Source organism: Crotalus tigris, unplaced genomic scaffold (genome assembly GCF_016545835.1).
Source record: "Crotalus tigris isolate CLP2741 ecotype Arizona unplaced genomic scaffold, ASM1654583v1 scf7180000024375.2447938, whole genome shotgun sequence".
Taxonomy (NCBI): Eukaryota; Metazoa; Chordata; class Lepidosauria; order Squamata; family Viperidae; genus Crotalus; species Crotalus tigris.
In genome coordinates, this window is record NW_024100545.1 from 1,001,831 (window position 1) to 1,024,563 (window position 22,733).

Genomic DNA, 22,733 nt, shown 5'->3' on the forward strand with positions numbered 1-22,733 from the left:
TTTTGTATAGATGCATGCTACATTTTGCACTATAAAGACCCTTTTAAAAACTCTAAATCCATTGTGATGAATTTTCCTCTATAAATCTGAATCCCAAAGAGTCAATATATGCATAAAAAATATACAAGGTTTTGTGTATTGAATAAAACAAAAAGCTACTGAAGTTCATAAAAAATATTGGGTGGATAGTATCAAAGAATTATATTAACAAACGTTATATGCTAGTCTTCATATTTGTATTCTAATATTGTTTTCTTTGAAATCTCCAAGCTGCATCTTTTTTCTTTTTACTTTCAGATATTTTATAAATATTTTTTATTTATTTATGCATTTTATCCACCACTTCATTTCTTGTGGATTCTTGATGGTTTACTACTATTAAAATAACAATTAGTACATTATTAAAGCTATACTAAAGTGAATATAACAAATAATGGCATATTCCACATGAGTTTCTGGAACTTTTTCTGAATCAGGGCCAAATGCGAAAGGTCTTATGTCTCTTTGTTTTCTTCATTCCTTTTTTAAGCTTTTGATTTAGAATTTTAAATGGTTTTCCAAGATGATTTTGAATTTCTATTATGGAAATTTAGTTGTTTATGTTTATCATGAGTAATTGCTGTTTTTCATTTGTCAGAACCTAAGAAATGTTTCAGACTGGGCTATTGAAGTAATTATTGATTGATAATCTTTATTGTATCCATCTTTTGTTTTCATATCCATGCTATACTACTATACATCCAGACTGCAGACCACAACTGTGTATGTATGGATGAGTAATATAATTGTTTTAAATATTTATTCATAGTATTCATGTATTTCCTCATGCTGTTTATAGAAGCCTGTTAATTCACAATCAACATGTTATTTTCTCCCATTATTGTGTGCTAGGTTTCTTTGGGTTTTTTTTTTTTTTTTGGATTATTGCCTCTGTGTGTCCACACTTGCAAAATATATCCAGATATGCACCTGGATACATACATATATACATACACATACACACACACACACACACACACATGCGTGTGCACACACACACACACACACACACACACATATGTATAATCAATGTTGCTTCAAAATACTTTCTTGAATATATTTCAAAAAATCCCTGGAACTTTAAAATAGGGTAGAATCAGCTTCCTATTAAAAAAAAATAGGAATCCATATTGATTAATCTAAGTTGCACTTAAATCTTATATGAATGTTGGATAAGACAAATAATATGCATATGCATGCAGGTTTTTATTTTATCATGTATATGTACATGCATGTGCATTTTATAATGTATATGTATACACATACAAACATGTATATGACAAAAATAATACTGCAAGTTGTACCTCTGAAGTTTATATCTCTCTCTCATCTTTTTTTTTTACTTTTCTTCTTTTTGTTACTAAAATAGAAACCAGGGATGGATCTTGCAGATACTTACATTATGTTTGTTCGTCAAAATCAAGATATACTTCGAGATAAAGTCAATGAAGAAATGTACATAGAAAAAATATTTGATGTAAGTAACTGTCTCAATGAGAAATAGTACTTCATAGAGTTGAACATTATAAACACCTATCCTCTATTGCTTATTTTTATAGTTTAGGAATTACAATGTTTACAAACCACTCTTGATTTTGGATTTCAAAAATACTTTTTCTGGGAAATGAAATAACTGAAAAATATTACTATGTCTTCGTTGCCTTTTTGTAAAAATGAAGTGCTAGAAAGCTTTTGATTTGTGAGAATCTTTTGGATTTATGTGCACACAATACATCACTGAGATGCAAATCAATTCTGCTTCAGCAGTAGTTTCATCCTACTATTAAGTGGCCAGTTCACCATGTCTAATGGCCATTTATGAGGTAAGTACAGAGACCATAATCTTCATAGTAGCTGAAACATCTCTTCAGCTATATGGGTCATATCTTTCTATCCTTGATTATATCTTCATCACTACCACACTTATAATTCTATCATTTTTTTTCCATAATGCTATTGTGTTTCTTTTGGTACTAACATCACAAAACCATCTACTTTTGGAGCAAAAGGTTCCAATCTCAGGTACTTCACACAGCTGAAATACTATAGCATTGCCTTTTTCTCCTCAGCTTAGGAGAGTTGGGAAAGAAATGATCTCTTGACAAAGATTACCATTTTTCTATTGTATGAGAAGAGAATTTCTTCTGTGAGAAGAAATTAAATTGTTCAGCGGAATAGGAGAAATATCATATTTATATACAAGAAAATGTTAAACTCCCTTATATGTTTAGATTGGAGTTAAACAGATGGATCCTTTCTGGATATACACCTGCTCTATAATGATGTATACAATAACATAACGCAGCACTTCATATTACATTCTTTCACTATAAAGACAAGTTGTCCATATATTTACTTTTGGCCACCTCATAATACAAGAATTTCAAAACAGAAAAATTCTTGCTGTTCCTCAAGGTTTTTTTTTTTCCCGTCTCTGAAGAGGTAGGGTGGGAACAAAAGCAAGTTTTCCCAATCAACTCAAATGAGAATTCTAAAAACAAAACAGGAGAAATTTTCAGCAATAATATCAGTTTTGATTATTTCCAAACTTAATTCCTATAGATTCTGTATTTTCCTTTCACTCTCCTTTGGCTACTGAACAACTTGGTATGGTTTCCTTGAAAACCCTTTTCATATGAGAGAGAGATTGTAGTGTTGCAGATATTAGTGTCAGGCTTCACACAAAAGACACGACCAATTAGACAAGCTTGCAGAAATCAGGAATTTCTCATGCATAATTATGAAAGAGATGTTAGAAAATCATGGTGAGAGAATTCTAGTGACTGCTTTGTCTCAAGAGCACTATTCTATTCCAGCCATTTGGGTCTGCTTTCCCTTTCCCAGTCTATTATAGTCTGCCCATTCTCTGTTTTGCCCAAAAGTGCCAGAACAGAACTTTATTTCAGTCAATGACCAATAAAAATGCAATCAATAAAAGGTTCTTATTTATGACTTTTTCCTGTAATGGTCAGATTTGCTAGCCCGTTGTTTGTCTCTGGACAATCTAACTCTCATAATCGGCTGCGTCTATTTTCCTTGTGGAACCCACTTTCTGCCGTTTCCCACAGTTGATTCCAGTATAATTCTGAATACTTATTTTTGTCATGAAAGGTATTTATTTACATTCAATCTCCATGGCATTTCAAAAAGCTTTTCTAGCAGTTTCATTTAATTATGCAAGTTTTCTGCAAATGTTTTCATAACAGCAATTCACAGCCCTTGCTGTGACACTTCACTTATGTCAGTTGTGCAAGGTCTCACCACACAAGATTCTCTGCCATGGATATGTCATATCAGTGTTTGTTGTTTCTTATCTTGGCTGATTGAAATAAATCTTGTTCAAGCTCCCTCTTTTACAGACATTTGCTAGCAGGTATAGAAGAAAAGTATCATCTGGTATAATAAGCTAAGTGTTACTATGTGTGAAAATTTATTTATATATTTATTTTGCAAGAGCTTTGATTTCTTGCAAGGGGAGAAAATTCATTCACTCAGCTGGCATTTTTACAAAGTATTAAGAGCCATATTTCCAACTTTGCATTAGTTTTTGTGGATAGACAAGCATATGGTCCACTTTGAATGTGTTTTTTTTTTTATTTCCCACAGCTTGCTTTGCTGTTTTTTAAATGTTTAAAACTTCTGGGTAACAATCACTATTCACTCTTCTGGCAATAGAGAGCATTTGGAGAGACTCAATGCTTTTACAGGATTTTTTAAATTCAGAACTACAGATGGACAGTTAAGCTATATTTATTTTGTTGTGCCTTTGGTATTTTATAATGCTGTACAGTATTTTTGTTGTTAATTATTCCTATGAATTCACAAAGTATAAGAAGAATGAAACATCTGAATATTGCCTCTGCTCTTATCTATCATTGAATTACTTGTAGTCTTAATATACTCCATGTTTTTAAACCATAATTATGTTGGAATTGGAATTGTTATAGACTAGAGTAAGTTACTAGTTACTAGAGTTGACAGTATTATTGCTATTCCCCAACCTTGTCACTTCTGAAATTATATTCAGGTGTTGCTTCATACATAGTAAATTCAATTGGCTGTTTCAAGACTAAGTCCAATTTTCACCTTTTGATTACTTACAAGAGAATTTCTATACATGATAAAGTCAAATAACAAATAGCACTTGTACAATATATGTTACTCGTTCTTTTCATTTAACATTCTGAACTCTGTTTTAGGATCAAGGCTCAGGGAACTTTCAAAAATTCAACTCGCTGCTTTCCTGTCCTTTTCTGGCAAAGTTATGAGCAAATAAACAATTTTGCTTTTATAATTTATGCAATGTAAGTCCCTCAGTATATCAAAAGTCAGGAAAAGTTTAATCTGGATCTAGTCAGGCTCACTCCAGTGGCACTAATTGGCTGGTTGATCAAGAATAATTGTTTTTTTTTTATTTTATTAAAAGTTTTACAATTTTACAATAAAATCCCTCTCCCACTACCACCCTACCCTCCCCAAAAACCCTCCCCCCCTCTTCCCACAGTTGAATACAGGGTTAACTAGAACTAAGTATACAAAACATTTAAACTTAAGTAAACCTCAAACAAAAGTTACATTAAAAAAAAATCCAATATATACATATAATAAAAAAGTCCAATATATATATATATATATAATAAAAAATACTTATTATCTTAAACTTTAAACATAAATTATTCAAAAGCTAAATAATATCTTTTAATATCATACTTATACTGTATAAAATTTATCCATCTTTTTCACACCAAGAGATATTTCTCTTGCGATTGATCTTTCAAATAAGCCGAACTTTTTGCCATTTCAGATAGATAAGAAACTTTTAAAAACCATTCCTCCAAGGTAGGCAAAAATTCCTTCTTCCAATATTGTCCTATCAACAACCTTGCCGCTGTAATTAAATTTAACATTAAAATAATTTCTTTATCATCACAATCAACAATAATACCTAACGATCAAGAATAATTGTATCAACACCAAAGCTATCTGGGTTTAAACAATAGCTTAATTTTATATCTCCTTATGACAGACACCTATGGCAAATTAATGTTCATTTATTTTGATTTAATATATTCTGGTATGGTACAAGATTTGATAAATTGGCTTTAGGAATATTTCCAGCACTGTGAGTAATTTAATTTTCTAGGTTATTGTATTTTTACAATTCTAAAAATCCATTAGCATGCAGAGAAAAAAAACTGCTTAAAAATTTCACCTTTAAATTTGCCAGTCCCCTGTTATTTTACTCATCTCACCTGAAAAATTAAACCATTTTGGGAAGTCCAAATAAAGGTCTGGGATTTATGCACTCAGATTGCACCTGCAACTACAGTATCAAGATATGTGTTGTATAATATTACTTAAAGTACTTATGTAAATAAATAGTAATTGAGCTATTCAGTGCAAAGAATTAGACCAATGAAGCTCAAACAATCTATAATTACAGACTTATTTACTTAAACATAGGTTTGATGCAAATTGTATATTTGCTCACTTGTGGTGTGTCCATGAACAGAATGTGTAGAAATGGTCTCAGCTGAGCTTTGCTAGGCAAGATAGCAGACATGGGTGAAGATTAGCTCCCTTGCTCAATCTTCCAATGGCTCTAAAATTTGTGTTTCATTCCACTCTATTTTTTAATATATCTGATCCTAGATTTAAAGAAAGATCTATCACAGTGGTGGTGAACCTATGGCACGGGTGCCAGAGGCGGTACTCAGAGCCCTCTCTGTGGGCACGTGCACTGTCACCCCAGTCCTAGGCCTTCAGCTGGGTTTTATAAAACCTTTTCACTTTAGGCCTCCACTGCCGTGTGCAAACAAAAAAAAAAGTTTCAATCAATCAGTCAATTTCAACTTCTCGCAGGGAAAAAAAAGATCTTGCAAAGTTGGAATTGATTGATTTAACTTTTTAATCCCTCCCTTTCTGCCGTTACCACTGCAGCCACACCCACCCAATGGGCCACGCCCACCCAGCACCCGACAATACATAAGTGGGTTTTAGGTTGCAGTTTGGGCACTCGGTCTCTAAAAGGTTTGCCATCACTGATCTATCACATACTCTTTCTGTCAGTGTCAGGCTGCAGTCATCCGATTCATATATAAACATTCAGCAGTTTTAAGGGGGAATCATAGTAGTGCTAAATCAAATATCATATATAAATGAGCTTTTCTAAGGGAAGGACTCAATTTCATTATATTTTACAAGACTACAAAAAATAGCATGTATGAATGAGCTACCATAAAGAGAAGTTTCTATTAACTGAAGTCTTCTTTCTAAAGGAATCGGTTCACATGCTGTTGTGAAAAACCATGTCCACTCCATGTTATAGAAATGAGGCTGATAACTGGGTTAATGGTGAGAGGAAGGGATGAAGACATCACCCTGTAATCTTTGTGTTGAGTCACAATATCTGACAGTGATTTTTGCCTGGCCAGCAACAATGGTTCCAAATCTGAATAAGACCCTAAAAACTCTAGGGCTGTAATAGCTAAGCAACTATCATCAGCCATGGGACAGTAGACTTTATGCTATTTTCATTCCATTGGGTAATCTTCCCTCCCTCTTCAATGTCCTGTGCACAAGAAGTGAATGGATTGGGAGCTGGGAGTGCTTACTGATGAATTACCAGTGGTTTTTTTTTTCATTCTTAAGCATTAAAAGGCAGTTTGTTTTTAATCATGCACGAAAATGAAAGAGGAAACTCACATTCTGATATATTGAAGTAAAAATATGAAAAATCTTTTTGTGTGGGAGACTGAAAAATAATTCATGCTTTAGGGAGTAGTTGAATGAAAATAAATTACAGTATTTTAAAATAATGGTTCTTCAATGTTTCAGAATTAACTCACACTTGTCACCCTTCGAACCATTATATCTCATGTGAGGAGAAACCTCTAAAAGTGGCTTTCAGCCTTTCACACCGAAGACAGGGAAGCTTTTCCTAGTCATATTTTAATATTGTTTCAACGTATTTTCCATATTGTTTCAAAATATCTTGTTGAAAAGTTTAGTGCATGTGACTAACTTAGTCAAGGCTGAATTACTGGGTGCTCCACTAATATTCTTTTCCACATTTCTCTCATTTAACAGGTTTTTGTTTATTTAAGGAGATCTTTTTAAAATGTATGAATCGATAGTTACTTTCGCTTTTTTGTTCTGTAAGTACTAACATGTGAATATTTCCCAGCTCAAATACAATAAGGAAGAGATTTGGAGGTAGTTCAGACATAGTTTCCTTGATTATGATTGAATGGGTTTAAAAGCAGTGGTGGGATTCAAATTTGTGAATAACCAGTTTTCTGTGTGGATGCTGCTTCCGGAAATCCATTCTGGGCCTGGGCAACAAAAAATTAACTACTGGTTCTGCCAAACTGGTGTGAACTGGCTGAATCCCACCACTGTTTAAAGGGTCTTTTCTAAATTAAAAACAAATTTTAAAATGTGAAGATAGGTGGGTAAAATGGCACCTTGGCATAAGGAAGGAAGAGCAGGTTTTGCCTTTTTTTATGATATGATAGAATTGGTTATCTCCTCCATATTTAGTAATAGATTTTTCACTGTGATTAATATGAGAGCGTCTCTTGTCTATTTGAGTTAGAAACAAGAAGGGTAGTCTGCATCCTTAGCTATTGTTCCACCTGCACAGGGGCAACATCTTTGTTGTGAGCTTGAGCATCATTCATGGAATGTCTAGGAACAGGTGCTGAAGATGCAAAGCTCAAAGAAGTGGAAGTGCTTGGCTCTGTCTGAGTCCTAATAGAGGTAATCTTCTCCTTCACCCCATGTATTCCTCCATAAACACTTCTTCCCTCCATTCTTTTTTTTTCCTCCCTGCACACCACACTGAAACAAAAAACTATCATAGGGAAGCAAAAAGTTACATAGGCTTCACCATCAATATCTCTCTGAGGCAAAAAAAAATCTCTCTTCCTTAAAACTATAATAGTCTTATTACCATAGGAGCTTTTTTTGGAAGAATACTTTTGAACTTAGATGAAATCAGGTTGCAAAACCAGTAATATCTCTATCATACTGAAGAACTTACTCTTTTGTCTTTTGCCAAGGCATAATTTCTTCAATCATGAGAACTGAGTTAGAATTAATTTGTGATTTTAATCATGATCATATCATGTTTGGAAAAAATGTTGGGGGCCATTTTGGTCTTTGGGGTTGGGGTTGGATGGGGGAGCTTTCCCCGAGATCCTTAAATAATTTTTTACAGATTTTTGCATGTACTTCAGTTTCTCAGTAACATAGATTCTATTCCTTTGATTCTGAACTTTATCTTATTTAGGTTTTGTAAGATTAAATGAGATTGAAATTATTGTTCCAGTCTCTTTTTTTCTTTAATACTTCTGGGTCCAACTACCTGGTTTACTAAGACCTTACAAACTTTGAAACTTACATGCATGTGGGCCAATTTCCATAAGAATACATTTGATTTTACACCCAGTTCAAGTTATTACTTCTTGCTTTTCAAGATCTACTAATTTGAATCCAAATATCAGCTGTAGCTTCTTCTTTTAAAAAAATGCTCTTGATAGTTTGGTGTCAATTCTGGTATCCAGCTTTGAAGTCCTTTACATCATGGATATTGGACTGGAATTAGTAGTGGTGTTTATGAGCTGACTCTAAACTTTGTGGTTGTCAAACTGTATTAATCAGTTGTTTTTGCCTCCCTCATGATACAGGGTTTAGAATTTTACATTATATTTGTAGACTGCCCTGATATCTCCGGAGATGAAGAGCAGTTTACAGTTTTAATCAATAAACATTGCTATCATTGGCCTATAATTCCTAAGATTAACTACATCTGTGCTTCATCTAGTTCTAAAATAACACCATAACTGCAACTTTGTCTCATATTCTTTTGTACTCAGTGATTTTTGGTTAGGGTTGTTTTAGAAAGCTCTTTCATTAGATGAGTAAGCATGCATTCACATTTCTGTTGGAAATGTTTATAATGCACTAAATTCTATCTGTTCTAGTGGAGTTATAATTGGCTTTACGCTTATTAAATAAGGTGCTAAAGTATCTGACTTAAAAAAAAATAAAATTAGCTGTTGTTAACCTGGTCATATGTCAGAGGTGAATATTGCTCATTAAAAATATTATTTCTGTGGAAAACATGCTTTCTGATACATATACATGCTTTTTTCCTGAAATAATGCTTCTGAGCATTTCTCCAGGTTACATATCAATCTGACATATTGTCACTTGCACAATAAATAGGAAGAACAAGGTGTGTTTTGAAAAGGAAGCAGAGTTTCAAGCTGAGAGTGTTACTTATTACAGAGTGGGCTGTGTAGTCTTGAGTGGCATATTTCTTTTAGAGGCTTTTTTTTAATTTGTTAGCATTCTTGTGGTCCATCATTTTGTATTTAATTTGTAAATCAAGAGCTTAAACTTAGAGATAATTAAAGAGTTATAACAGTCAGAATCAAATATATGAAGAATGGAACCGCATCTACATGGAGGGAAATGTGTAGTGGGGTGTCCCAGGGCTCTGTTCTAGGTCCAGTGCTCTTCAACATCTTCATCAGCTATTTGGACGAGGGGATAGATGGGGAACTCATCAAATTTGCAGAGGACACCAAGCTGGCAGGAATAGCCAACACCTCAGAAGACAGGCTTAAGATACAGGAGGATCTGGACAGAGTTGAACACTGGGTGCTATCCAACAAAATGAAATTCAGTGGTAAAAAAAGTAAGGGTCTACATTTAGGCAAGAAAAACCAAATGTACAGGTATAGTATAGGGAGTACCTTGCTCAATAGTACTAACTATGAGAGGGATCTCGGAGTCCTAATGGACAATCACTTAAATGTGAGCAAGCAGTGTGCTGCAGCTGCCAAAAAAGCCAACACAGTGCTGGGCTGCATTAACAGAGGGATAGAATCAAGATCACATGAAGTATTAATACCACTTTACAATGCCTTGGTAAGGCCACACTTGGAATACAGTTTTGGTCACCACGATGTAAAAAAGATGCTGAGACTCTAGAAAGAGTACAGAGAAGAGTAACAAAGATGATTAGGGGACTGGAGGCTAAAACATATAAGGAATGGTTGCTGGAATTGGGTATGTCTAGTATAGACATTCCACCTAATCCTCTACAAAATGCTCATTGCAGTTTCCCAGTTCCTAATCTGTTTGACGGGTTTTTTTTGGGGGGGGGGGGACTCCAAAGCAATGTGAATGAAATGATGCAGCAACTGTGTCAGATTGAGAGGTGGGCAGGAGAGAGAGATGCAATTGAATAAGTTTCTTCCTGAGGAAAACAGTAGCAGAATACAATAAATAATTAGAATATTTAACCTCAAGGATAATTCTTGTGATCAGATCATAACTGATCACCAAAATGATGAGGAGTTCATGAGATAGGACTTCTTTGGCAATGATTGGATATTGCAGTGCCTTCCAGGGAAACTGAGGCAGGGTACATGTAAGTTACAGTAAAATTAAAAGCTTAAAGGATTGAGGTAAAAGGCAAATGTGCAGTGAGAAATGCCTATGGCAGAGAAGTATTAAAGGTTTCAAGCTGGCTTGGGAGACTTCCAAGTACTGTAGCTACTGCCAGAAAAAATACATAGAAGAAAGGCAAGGTTACATTTTGGAAGAGGAAAGTAACCCTTCCCTCTGTTTTAGGTGCAGAACCACCCCATTTCCTCTTTGTCTAAAGTTCCTGTGGTAGAAGATGCTTCAACCACTTTGTCAATTAAAGTAGAGGTTCTCATAGTAAGAGTTATAAGCAAATTTGAGAGAACATGCATTTGTTCCTACTCGTCTTAATACAAGCATTTCTCAAGCTGTTGGCATTGGACCAGACTGTATGTAGAACAAAGGGGCTGGGATCTCCTTCCAAAGCCTTTACATGTCAGCAGTACATCTTACCTACTTATCATTACTATCTAACCAGCCAGCACCAAGGTGCTTGCATCTGCCCATCTCCCAAGAGCATCTGTTCTTATTCTTTCTGGGATACAGCACACAGGTTCTGGCACTGAGCCTGCCTGTCCACTCTGACTGCCTAAACTCTGCACCTCTTCTTGCAATAGGATAATGTACCCCTGTAACATGTTACTGAAAAGTGTTCTAGGTCAAGAGGCAATGTGATATGAGGAGGGGGGAATTGCAGATACAACTTTACTATCATTAATTAAAATGATAAAAGACCATATTCTAGGTCAAAACAAATTAGTCTGCTAGCATGGGTCAATTCCCTACAGTTGTATACTTCTTCAATAAAAGTGTTTTCTTGAAATGCTTGATGTACCATATAGCTACATCACTCAAAATGTTTCCGTACTATATGTGACTACCGTTGATGCAAATTTGATATTTAACTGCAGAATCCAAAATTCAATAAATACTTTCTTAAAAGTGTATTACTTCTGGAATACTATACTAGAGAGAAACCCCATAGTCAAGAGATTTTCTCAGTGCCTTTATTTTCAATCCTAAAGCATGAATAGTAAAGTCAGTAGGATGTTTTCTTTTAGAGCAGTACTTATGATGGAGCAAATAGTAAGTAATTCTTCTGTAAATCCAGGACTCTGTTCTTAAGGATTTTCTAGATAACACCAGCCTACTGTTTAATGTTTGGAAAGACGTTCATAGAATGGCATCTCTCACTGACCTTCCTGCATCATCAACTCTTGAGTACTGATTAAGCATTCCTACCTAGAGGAAATGCATTAATCTAGCATTGAGGTTACACAAGTGTGAAAGCAGTCATTAGGTGTGCTCTCAGATGGAGGTCTCCTGGAAGTACCAATCAAGGGGTATTGTGCAAGCTTTTTTCCCCCCTTGAGCTGCTTTTTCCCTGAACTTTTCTGGCAGGGAAGTTAAAGACAATGTTTTCTGTAAAGTTTTTAAGAAGTCCATGAACAAGGTAGAATCTGGAAGCAATTTAGATTGAAATCTGTGGGGAAAAAAGAGAAACGCTACTTTAAAAAATCAATTAGCTCAGGGCTGCTCATCTCTGGACTATAATTAGCTTTTCAAGAATAACTGGTTTTCACAGAGTAGTGTGCAACTCCATCAATAAATACTAGAAGCAACCATACAGATGTGGGATAGTACATTTTTTTCCCTAATGTTTGGAGGTTAGTAAAAAAAACAACCTCAATCCAAAGTTTTCTGAACTGGACTAATGTTTAGGAAGGATGGAATTCGTGCAGGGCCACCCAAGACGGACAGGTCATAGCAGAGAGTTCTGACAAAATGTGATCCACTGGAGAAGGAAATGGCAAATCACTCCAGTATCTTTGCCATGAAAACCCCATGGACCCTTGGACTGCAAGGCATTCAAACCGGTCAGTCCTAGAAGAGATCAACCCCGACTGCTCTTTAGAAGGCCATATCCTGAAGTTGAAACTCAAATACTTTGGCCACCTAATGAGAAGGAAGGACTCACTGGAGAAGGACCTAATGCTGGGAAAGATTGAGGGCAATAGAAGAAGGGGACGACAGAGAATGAGATGGCTGGATGGAGTCACTGAAGCAGTAGGTGTAAACTTAAATGGACTCCAGAAGATGGTAGAGGACAGGAAGACCTGGAGGAACATTGTCCATGGGGTCGCGATGGGTCGGACACGACTTTGCAATTAACAACAACAACAAAAATACCTCGGGGAGACTTAAGGCCTCATTATGCACTTTAAAATTCCTCATAACAGCCTGAAAATGTTTCCCTTGCCATTCCAGTGATATATTAGGATCTCGGGATATGCTTCTTCCAATCCTCATTTAAAATGTAACTCTTAGATAATTGGAATGAGATGAAGCAGTATTTCTTAGCGATTGGGTTTATAAGCACAGTAGTAATAGTACCAAAAACACTTCAAGTGTGCACATTAGGGTGGTTAAAAAATGCAACAGATTGTTATGATCTTCTCTTCCCATTGAATGTCTTTGCTTCCTATCTCAGTTTATTCTTGGTGAGTAACTCAAAGGCATTTGCTCTTGTTTGTTATGTTTTTATATTAGAGGCCTTTCAAATAGTCTTCTGAAAAGTAGGACATGTGGTCACCCTAATGCAGTGTCTTCTCACTTTAAATACTTGCTTGTAATTGATCTGGACTCAGTGAAAATGAAAAAAGACTTGGATGTTAACATATTGCCAGCATGTTATCTAACAAATTCATATTTCAAACAGAAGTGTAGTTAAGACTGCATTTTCGCTTAGAAACATTTGGAATTACTTTTTTTTAGATTAAAGCAGCAAATGTATATAATTTGCTATTTTTGCACATTTTAAAACCATATTTAAGTCCCTCAATATTGTTTTCAAGTTAAAGGCTTTATACATGAGACTTCCTAGTGAAAGTACATTTCATTTTACAGGACTTTGTTTTAATGTTAAAGAGTCTGCAATATTCATTCTCAGCCATGAATGTTAAAATATGTATTACTTTTCTATAGTATCCATTCTTCAAAAGTCCTATTAAATCTGAAGCAATTTAAAGTTACTAAACATACTATGGAGAACTGCAGAATGATTTTAAATATTCAGTGCTAAAATTTTGAAAACATGTATCATAGTATCCATATGCCTTTTTCGATATTTGTTGAATGATAGAAGAGTACCTGCTGTCTGTTGACTTTTTATTGATCAGTTTGAAGTATGTCTAACAAATAATTCACGTTTAGTGAAAAGGTTTGGAGATTTTTTTGTTTCTTGTTTTTTCTCTCTCTCAAAATGTAAATGTCAGTGTTCAAAATCGCTCATTCTCAGATTACAGTCTGTCAAGTTAGTTTCAGTTCATCATCATTTTCTGTGTTAAATTATCATTTGTAGGTGTGAGCTTTGACAAAAATGTTCTTCTTTTGATCTCAATTATATGCCAGGACAACACCTGCAAGTTAAAACTGGGTGGGAAGCGGTTCAAAAGTCCTTTTCTCGCATCCAAAACCTGCATGGGAATGAAGGTCTAAGAAATCTGAATGAAGCGTACCTAATTCCCAGAGAAACTCCACAAGATAATGCATTGTATTGAGCTGCTTATTTCTTTGATAAATCAAAATAATCTTCAAGAAATATGTGAACTTCTGCTATCAGGTTTCCAGAAACTGGATAGGAACATAACTGTCACTTGGCACAATCCCAAAAATAGATTTCTTGGGGTTTTTTTCCTGATGCACCTGGACATATGTGGCAGGTCTGGTAGAATCAGCTAATTAACAACTCAGGCTTAAACAGGCACCTCATCTGGCAATGCAGTTAGTTGCCTGATGGTGCTCAGCAGGACTTGGTAGTGCTTTTTATTTTTCTGTCCTAATGGTCTGCTGCCCACCTAATTTTGCCTTATTGTCAACTACTGCTTACCGCAGCTTGAGGCCCTCCCAGGAGTCTAAATTATTATCAAAGGATTAGGGAGATGTAGCCTTGTAGCTCTGACATTTCTGATTACTTGTCTATGCCAGAACACTAATTAGCTGTGACTAATTAAGAAAAATGTTCCTGCCATAGAAAACCATTTAAAAGAACTGAGAAGTAAAAAAGAAAGGTAGAAAGAAAGAAATTCAAAAGCTGAGCAGTGCTCAGATTTGCTGATTCTCTTTACGTTTCTACTGAGCTTTAACTCACCTTTAATTAAGCCTAATTTTTTTTAAGGCTGCCGTAGACAATAAAAGAATATAAGGATCCGTCTGAGATTCCTTATTTAAGGGAGCAAAATAATTGACTCCTTTTACGTGCTTTGTAGCATCAGGTTTTCCCTATAGAGCATGAAAGAGCAAATCTTGTAAATTTTCAAACATATTAACAGACTGTTGTGGGAGAAAGCAACCTCACACACATGCGTACGCGTGTGGAGGCACAAAGCACAATTCACAGACACTGTTGGGAGCAACCCCCTATTTTCTCACTAAGGCCAGTGCGGTTACCTCACAAACATTACTAAAATAAGTGGAGGAAAGGCGGCCAGTAGGCTTAATAGACTGCTTTGTCAGTAAGTCACTTATTATATACATTTCCAATTCTTCATAATATTCCATCTCTTATTATATTCGTGAGTCTGCTTTAATGTTTAAAATAATAACACAAATTTTGCACCACACTCTGTAAAGATGAAACAATAAAAATTAGTTTTCTTGGTATTTATTCTCTGCCAATCTTAGAGAAAAAAGTAAATATCAAATAAAATAATGTTATAATAATATATTAAACTATATTTTAGAATTAAATATTTTATTTTTTAAAACTTGTCAAATATTATAAAGTGTCTCCAAACTCTTCTGAATATGTGTTCTGTATTGCAAAAGTAAGCTCATTTTGTAATGAAAAATTTAATTTTTACTTGCTTAACAAATTACAAGCCTAAGACCCTTTTCCTACTTACTTTTCAGAAGTAAGATTTCAATATGCGATGCGAAGAGAATTCACACTACTCCTTTTACCTTAATACTTTTTTCCCCTTGAACCTGGTTTCAGAATTAAACTATAATTTGAAGATTTTAATACCACTAAGGTTCTCTCTCATGCCCCTGAATTAGAGGAATTGTTTGATGGTCTTTAATTTGTTACCCTGTCAGAATAGATTATAGATTAAAACATTACCTTTAGGGTTTCAGATCCATGTTAGCTGATTCAGATAAAACCTACAGTGTTTTTATATCTTGGTTTTCTTTATATTACTCAAGCTGATCAAGTTTTCAGTGAGCAATCATTCCTTTCATAATTCAATCAGCAGGTAACACTTTAGAATGAATCCTGCCATTTCTTCTTCAGAAACATAATCATGTCATCTCTTTGATCTCTTCCAATGTTCCTACATGTGAGGAACAAGAATCCTCCAAAAAGCAATTTGGGGTATTTGTGTAAATTAAAATATAGTTTGCATGCTGTTGAAGAAAAGAGAAAGAAAATTTGCTCAGTGAAATAGTTACATTTCCAAAACAATTCTTAGAGCTATTCTTTCCAAACAGCTTTGTCATACATTGTACCACTGGAGATTTTTCATAACATTTGTTTAGCATTATAAAATGCATTTGAATCATGGAATAATTTTGTACACAGTTCTGTAACATTATGGGTTTTGCAGTATAAGAATTTGTACAAATAAATAAATTTGTTAAGCTAATTTTATAAAAAAAACTATTAAAATAGAAAAATGTTTTTAAAATGAGTTTTAAATGAACCACATTGTCTTCTTTTTTAAAAAAAATAGCCACTATGACCAGAATGTTTGAGTGAGAAAGAAAAAGGTTCCTATATTGTCATAATTTAGAATTAAACCCATCAGCTAAAAGCACTGTGTTTGTCTCCAGAGATAAGAACAAAAAGAGAATCATAATTACATATGCATTTTATTGTGGTATCTTTAAAAATCGTATAGAAGTACCTCACTGAGATCAATAGGATGCATCCAGCTGCAAAGCTCTAAAACTCTAGGTAAATCTGATAGAAAGTGTTAACTGGGCCTGCTGTCCTCTGTGTAGTAAAGAAAAATCAATAGGTTCTCTACCATTTGGATTGTCTTAGGTCAGATGTTTTCCACCATGAAATGCCAGGCAAAGGCACCATTGAGGGTTTATTGATTTCCTCATGTACTGTAAATATATATACACTTAATCAGCAGGAGAAGCTCACAGTTTCTGCAGCCAAGTATGCATTGCTAGTACCTTTACTACTGAACCCTGCATATGTTAAGCTAGCTTTTGCTACTATTCATAGCCAATAATTTTGCTTGTGAAAAACTCTGAAATAATAAATCAAACAAAACGAGCTCTCCCCTGAAGCATCTTTTCAAAGCTTACTGAACATATGAACCAAATATTTAATATATGTTACATTAAGAATCTATTAAGGCATTTAAACAGTTCAACTTCATTTCTTCTGGGTGAAATTAAATGACCAACTGCTGATTATGACCAAAAGCATGGCCACACTTTTGAGAAACAGAAACATTGTAGTTGAGTAACTATGGAAGTATCAGAAATTTAAGGTGCTAAAAAAAGGGGGGGGGAGAGAGACAGAAAAAACTAAATCTGATTAATGTGGTCTCTTGTCAATTAGAAAAAATGGAGTTTGACCTCTTCAGACTTGCAGGAATGGGGACCTCTGTCCAGTGGTGAGATTCAAATATGTGAACAACTGGTTCTCTGTGTGGATGCCACTTCCAGAAGTTCATTCTGGGCCTGGGCAACAAAAAATTAGCTACTGGTTCTGCCGAACTGGTGCAAACCGACTGAATCCCACCACTGCCTCTGTCCCTCCAGATAGTCCAGACATACAACTCCAATGTTCAATGCTCATCCTACTGCTTGTGTTGGCTGGAGGTGCTGGGGAGGTATAATTAGAAAATTTAGAGAGCTAATTCACATCTTCTTATAACTTGGTATCCTAGAGCAGTGACTTCCAATCGAATAGTGGTAGTAGTCTGTGGTATGGGCACTATAATAGATGCTTTTTTGAAATACCCAAAATGTCACGAGTTCATCAAATGTTGAAAGGGTTTGGCATTCTTTATTGAGCCATAAAATATTTTCTTATAATTAATGACCCTTTAAGTTGGGGCTCTGGAGACATTATGTGAAAGGGTCATGTATGACATGTCCACAGGTGTTGCGTTGCTAACCAATGGCTTTAAGTGATGCTCTTCAAATTTTTCAGTGAGAATGTAGTAATTTTTTTTAAAAAAAGATTGGGAACTGCTGCTTATAGGAAGTTATACCTGGCTGGTATTCACAGTTGCAGCATGGAGTTATACTGCAACAGTTATACAGGTATTCACAATGGGAAAAGACCATGAAAGAAAATATAAACTTTGTTGCCCTGTCAAATTTTCTTAAACTGCCATGCTGTCTCTTTTATTAAAAAATAATAACTTCTGTCTCTTAATTTATTATAATTCTACTGAGTTGCTTTTTTTTTTTCCTTATTTTATATTAACCAAAGAAGGGCAAAGAGTTTACATTCTGGAGCAGAAGAAGACAGCAAATGTCCTGTAGATAGTCTGTGATTCTCTTAACTCCTATGGATTCAGTTGGCCAAGGGTGAAAGTGATTATGAAATATGTTTACAAATACCCAACTATTATGCAGTTGGGGGAGGGGTTTCTTATCATAGAATACATGAATATATTTTAGTGGTAGTTTGACCATGCAAACGTGAGCTAGCTTTAAAGGATTAATATTAGTGACTTTATATTTTTAATATAGCTATTTTAGACTCTGTTGCTGGCAGAATGAGCTGTCTACTCTAAAGAGAGGGGCAATATCATTTAAAAAATAACTAATTTTTTTAGTGGCTGCTGTTTTGCCTTTTACCGAAGTTGAAGAGCATTTCAGAAGAGAGCTAAAATGAAATGACCCTAGGGTTGGCTAACGCTGTTTTTGAAGCACATGAGGGGTTAACAGATGCCCTTGCCAATGTGGTATGGTCCTAGATTCTCTATTGGTAGTGGGGCCAGCTTGAGAACCAGGTCCCAAATTCAGGGTTACTTTTGTTGCTTTGGATATGTTTCTGATTTTTAAAATAGCACTGCCTTTTCCTTGCTATCTGCTAACTCAAGTGAAGTTCTCCAGTGAGATCCTTTTTTGAAATAAAGCAATAGCAAAAAAAAAAAAAGACTTGAAAACAAATTGTCAAGGAAAAGTTGTATGTAAAACAATATGTTAGAAATTAGAATTCTTATTAAAGAACTCTGTATATGCCAACTCCAATGCACAAATTTTTACATGAGCATCACAGCATTTATGTTGAAGACCATTGCCATGCATATTTAGGAAAATTTAATGCTGAAGTTCCATATATATACCAGAATTCCTGGATTTTTAGTCTATTGAATGTATTTTTAATAAACAATATGCACATTTAATGGCAAATGACCACTAAAATGTTTTCATTGGGAAGCAGAAGGAGATAATTTGGAAATGTTTTGAATAGACTTTGTAACCAATGGCCTCCAAGCAATTATCCTGAAAAGAACTGTCAGTATAGTTGGGCTTCAAGGGAAAATCTTTTTTGTCCCCATTATAGCTGCTGAGGAATAAATCCCATCCCCACCATTTCCTTTATTTCCAAGGCTATGAAGTATGGCTATTGGCCAAAACCGTAACTTGATGGGGGGAAACGTCAGGAACATAAGCAAATGCACAAGACATTCCTCTGATCGGGTTTCCTTTCTCCAACATTTTAGCCATCTGTCTTGAAAATCAGAATGAAGCAGTGGATTTTATAACCATAATTTAAATCATTTAGGAACTTCACATGGTTAAGAAGTTATTGTTCTGTGTGGGAATCAGCTATCCCATTCACACAGACACAACAGCAGTGCTCCTGTCCTGATACTAATGTAATGTAATTACAAACAAACAGAATAATTGTTTAAAATTCTGACATAAATGCAGAGCTTTGCAGATGTGATCTAGCATTGCACACTAACACAAGCAGAATTGCTTTTAGCCAATATTCATTTCAAGTGCATTGATAGAGATTAGGAAATTATAAATTAGCCAATTTATGATAATTAGTGGAGTGAATGTGCCATAATAGAAGATTGCATTCAGTTAATAGGCAGTTTCAATGATAAAAGTCAAAACTTAAGAGAAAAGTCAAGGGGCTTAATAGGATGTTAATTTTGAATTGCACCTGGATAATGAAGAACACTTGAATATACAGTCATTGGCTGTGATATTTTATGCGTGGCCATATGATATGCTTGAATACAATTGATAGACTCCTCATAGTGGGTCCATGATATTCTACCGTAAATGTAAATATTTAAGTATCTGAAATGTTCTGGGATAATCTTTCATTTCTTTTCATTTCAAGTCAGATTTGGAAGCATTTTGATGCATCCTTGTTGCTTATGTTTGAAAATTAATTTTGCAAAGGTAATTAAAGCACATAAATATATGAAAGAAACTTAAATGGTAAGTGATACATTGTGAGATGTTTCCATATAATTATTTTGGTCAGTCACGTTCTCCTTAAGACACGATTGCTGAAAATATACTGGGAACAGAGATATGTATAAATAGAATTTTATTAAAAATATTAAAAAATATTAAAAATATTCTATAATGTGCAGACAGTTGTTTTGTTATTTTTTCCAGGGTATCATATATAATATAAAATTCTCTAAATAATACAGATTGTGCTACACAGTTTTTGACTTCTTCTTTAAATGATTCTAGCTTTGTCTGCTTAAATACTATTTTATTTTTCTTTCCTATCTACCCAGGATTAAATCACCTTCTTGTTATAAACAATCCTTTCAGAACGTTTAAATATATTTTTAATTTCTGATCAGTGCTGCATTTTGTCCAGGAGTGAGGTCCTAAAAAATGTTGTGGCATCCAAAAAGGCAAAGTCTTGTCGTTACCAACATAGTTTATGCATTTCCTATTTTAATTGGCAGGTATGTCAGAGAAATATGTAGTCTTTGCCTTTGTTATGAGTGTATCTAATATCACTAAGAAATCTATTAGGATTTTTATAAGAACAGCTCCTAATTATTCAATCTACTTTAAAATTGGGGGCTACTCTTGTGTTCCTCTGTTAATTTTACTATTGCTGCTTTGTGGCCTAATGTAGGACAAAAGTGCTGATCTGTCCTAAACAAAGCTACCATTTCTTGATCCCTCTTCATCAAAAACACATTCTGTCAGTGGCGATTGCCAGAAGAACCAACCTAAAGAAAAACTGTATGTGGTCCAGTGATTCAGATACAGAAATATTGGAACTGAATGGACTGTCGCTTTGTGTATTACTACATGTTGAGTTTTCATTCCAGGTAGCAAACAGCTGCATCTTTTTTAAAAAAAATAGAAAAGAAATAAGAGAGAGGGAGAGGGAGAAAACTGGAGTGCATGATTTCAAGAGACAAGTTATTACATCTAATTAATTGCTTTCAAAACAAAGAAAAGAAGGAGATAAGGATTGTGAATATTGAACATATTTGTTCTGTATTTTCCAATAGTCAACAGAATAATGAAATTCCTTAACTACTTCTCTTTAACTTGCCCAAGAAAGCTCGGTATGTTGCTAAATCTCTTTTCACTAACACTGCCGAGAAACAACTTTAATCCTTGTTAGAAAATTGCCGAGTCTGCAGCTGACAAAGAGCTCATGCTTGTTCTATTGTTAGTGTTCCCGGACCCTGAGAGTGGAGCCCTTTACAGCTGCATGGATCCAGCCTGGCTCAGCTGTACTATTTAGGAGAGGAGGGTTTGTCAATTTCTATTGACAATAGAGAGAGTTTTTCAGGGCTTGTAGCAGTGCTGAACACAGTTGGGGATCAATGCCAGCCATTCAGCTTGCACCCTCTTTCATTGCTTTGGTTTGTTAATTCAAGACTAAAGGTCCACCGAGGAGGTGTAGGGTGTTTAAGACGGCTGATGAACTGAAAGCGTTTATGGCTCCGGCATGGCAATTTCCATAGGCGGTGGCAACTATTGGCACAGAGGGGGCTGTGTCCTTGTTGACCCTCTTGTTATTAAAAATGCACAAGTGCTGCGCTTCTCAATATTTCAACACTCTTTCATTGTCAATACCACCTTCTGAGCCCTTCAGCTTGTTACTTGCTCTAAAGATCTTCTTAGATTGGGTTTGAAAACTTCACCTTAAACACTAGATTAGACTGATGTTCTGTTTTCCGTGCTCCTGTTGATTTGTTGAACCTTCCCAGGGCTGAAAAGCAAGTAGCAGCTTGATGGGGAGATGGGCTGCTAATATGATTTACCAGTCTACAGTCATGCACAATAAGTGTGAATAAATACAGGGGTCTTGCAGAGTCAACCCTAGCCTTTCCTTTTTCCTCTCTCTTAAAAAAAAAAAAGAACTTCAAAAGAGATATTTCAAGGGAAAATGAAGTGAGTAATTCATGCCCTTACAGGAGCTGACTACACTAGCAAGAGGAGGGGGTAGAACCCATTTTATTTTTAAATGGTTGGTTGTTGTCATGCTCCAGTGTGAAAAAATACAGAGAAGATACACATTCTGTTTTTATTTTATGTCCACCACAGCATCCAAAAATAATGCCACAGGCTTGACATCAGGGGGCATTATAATGCTTTTTTCAATTTTTTTCCCCATCAGGCTCAGAAGAATGTGATTCTAGTATAGGGGATGGAGACTGAAAAAAATGTATTCAAAGACTTTTCCATGCCTGGAGGATAATTTAGGGAAGTTTGATCTCTAGCAAATAGAATGCACTAATATTAAAAGACCTTTCCTTTTTTTAAAAAAAAAAAAAAGCACCAAAAGATTGCCTGCTGCCTGTCAACATCTCTTCGACCTAATGAAGAAATTGCTTTGTTCATGTTGCAGGGGAGGCCAGTGCCCTTCTCTTTTTGTGTCTGCCCCCTTAGCTATTGTGATTTTAGAGGCTCTTAGAAGGGGATGATTTGGCTAAAATTGGGGACGGGGGGGGGAGGCAGAGGGCTGATAAATTTCATCCAGAGTTTGCTCTTTCTTCATCTCTTTAATTTGAATAGCAATTATCCCAGTAAATATTGTTCTCTACATGCTAGCATTATCAAGAGATGTGGGTCCTCTGGTTCATTAGAATTGTGAGAGGCATGAAGTCATCTATTTTGTAGTGATCTTTCATATACTAAGTTGCATCAAAATTCGTGAATTTATTATGGGAACACAACATTCTTCCTAGAATAAACACAGTTAATTGCTTTGTCAATTGCTTTCAGGGTCCTATTATACAAACCCAAGATTGTATTATCTTTAA

At 35.1% G+C, this 22,733-nt stretch overlaps 1 protein-coding gene across 10 annotated transcripts in view; it reads left to right on the top strand.

Annotated features, from left to right (window-relative positions):
• CADPS2 (calcium dependent secretion activator 2) overlaps positions 1-22,733 on the top strand; it is a 387,552-nt gene that overhangs the window by 359,024 nt on the left and 5,795 nt on the right. For 5 of the 10 annotated variants that reach the window (XM_039328305.1, XM_039328306.1, XM_039328307.1 and 2 more), the window contains 2 exons: positions 745-762; positions 1,409-1,516. In XM_039328305.1, the coding sequence (XP_039184239.1) occupies positions 745-762; positions 1,409-1,516 (126 nt within the window). The remainder of the gene's footprint in view (positions 1-744; positions 763-1,408; positions 1,517-22,733) is intronic. The other 5 variants (XM_039328308.1, XM_039328309.1, XM_039328311.1 and 2 more) reach the window with 1 other exon arrangement.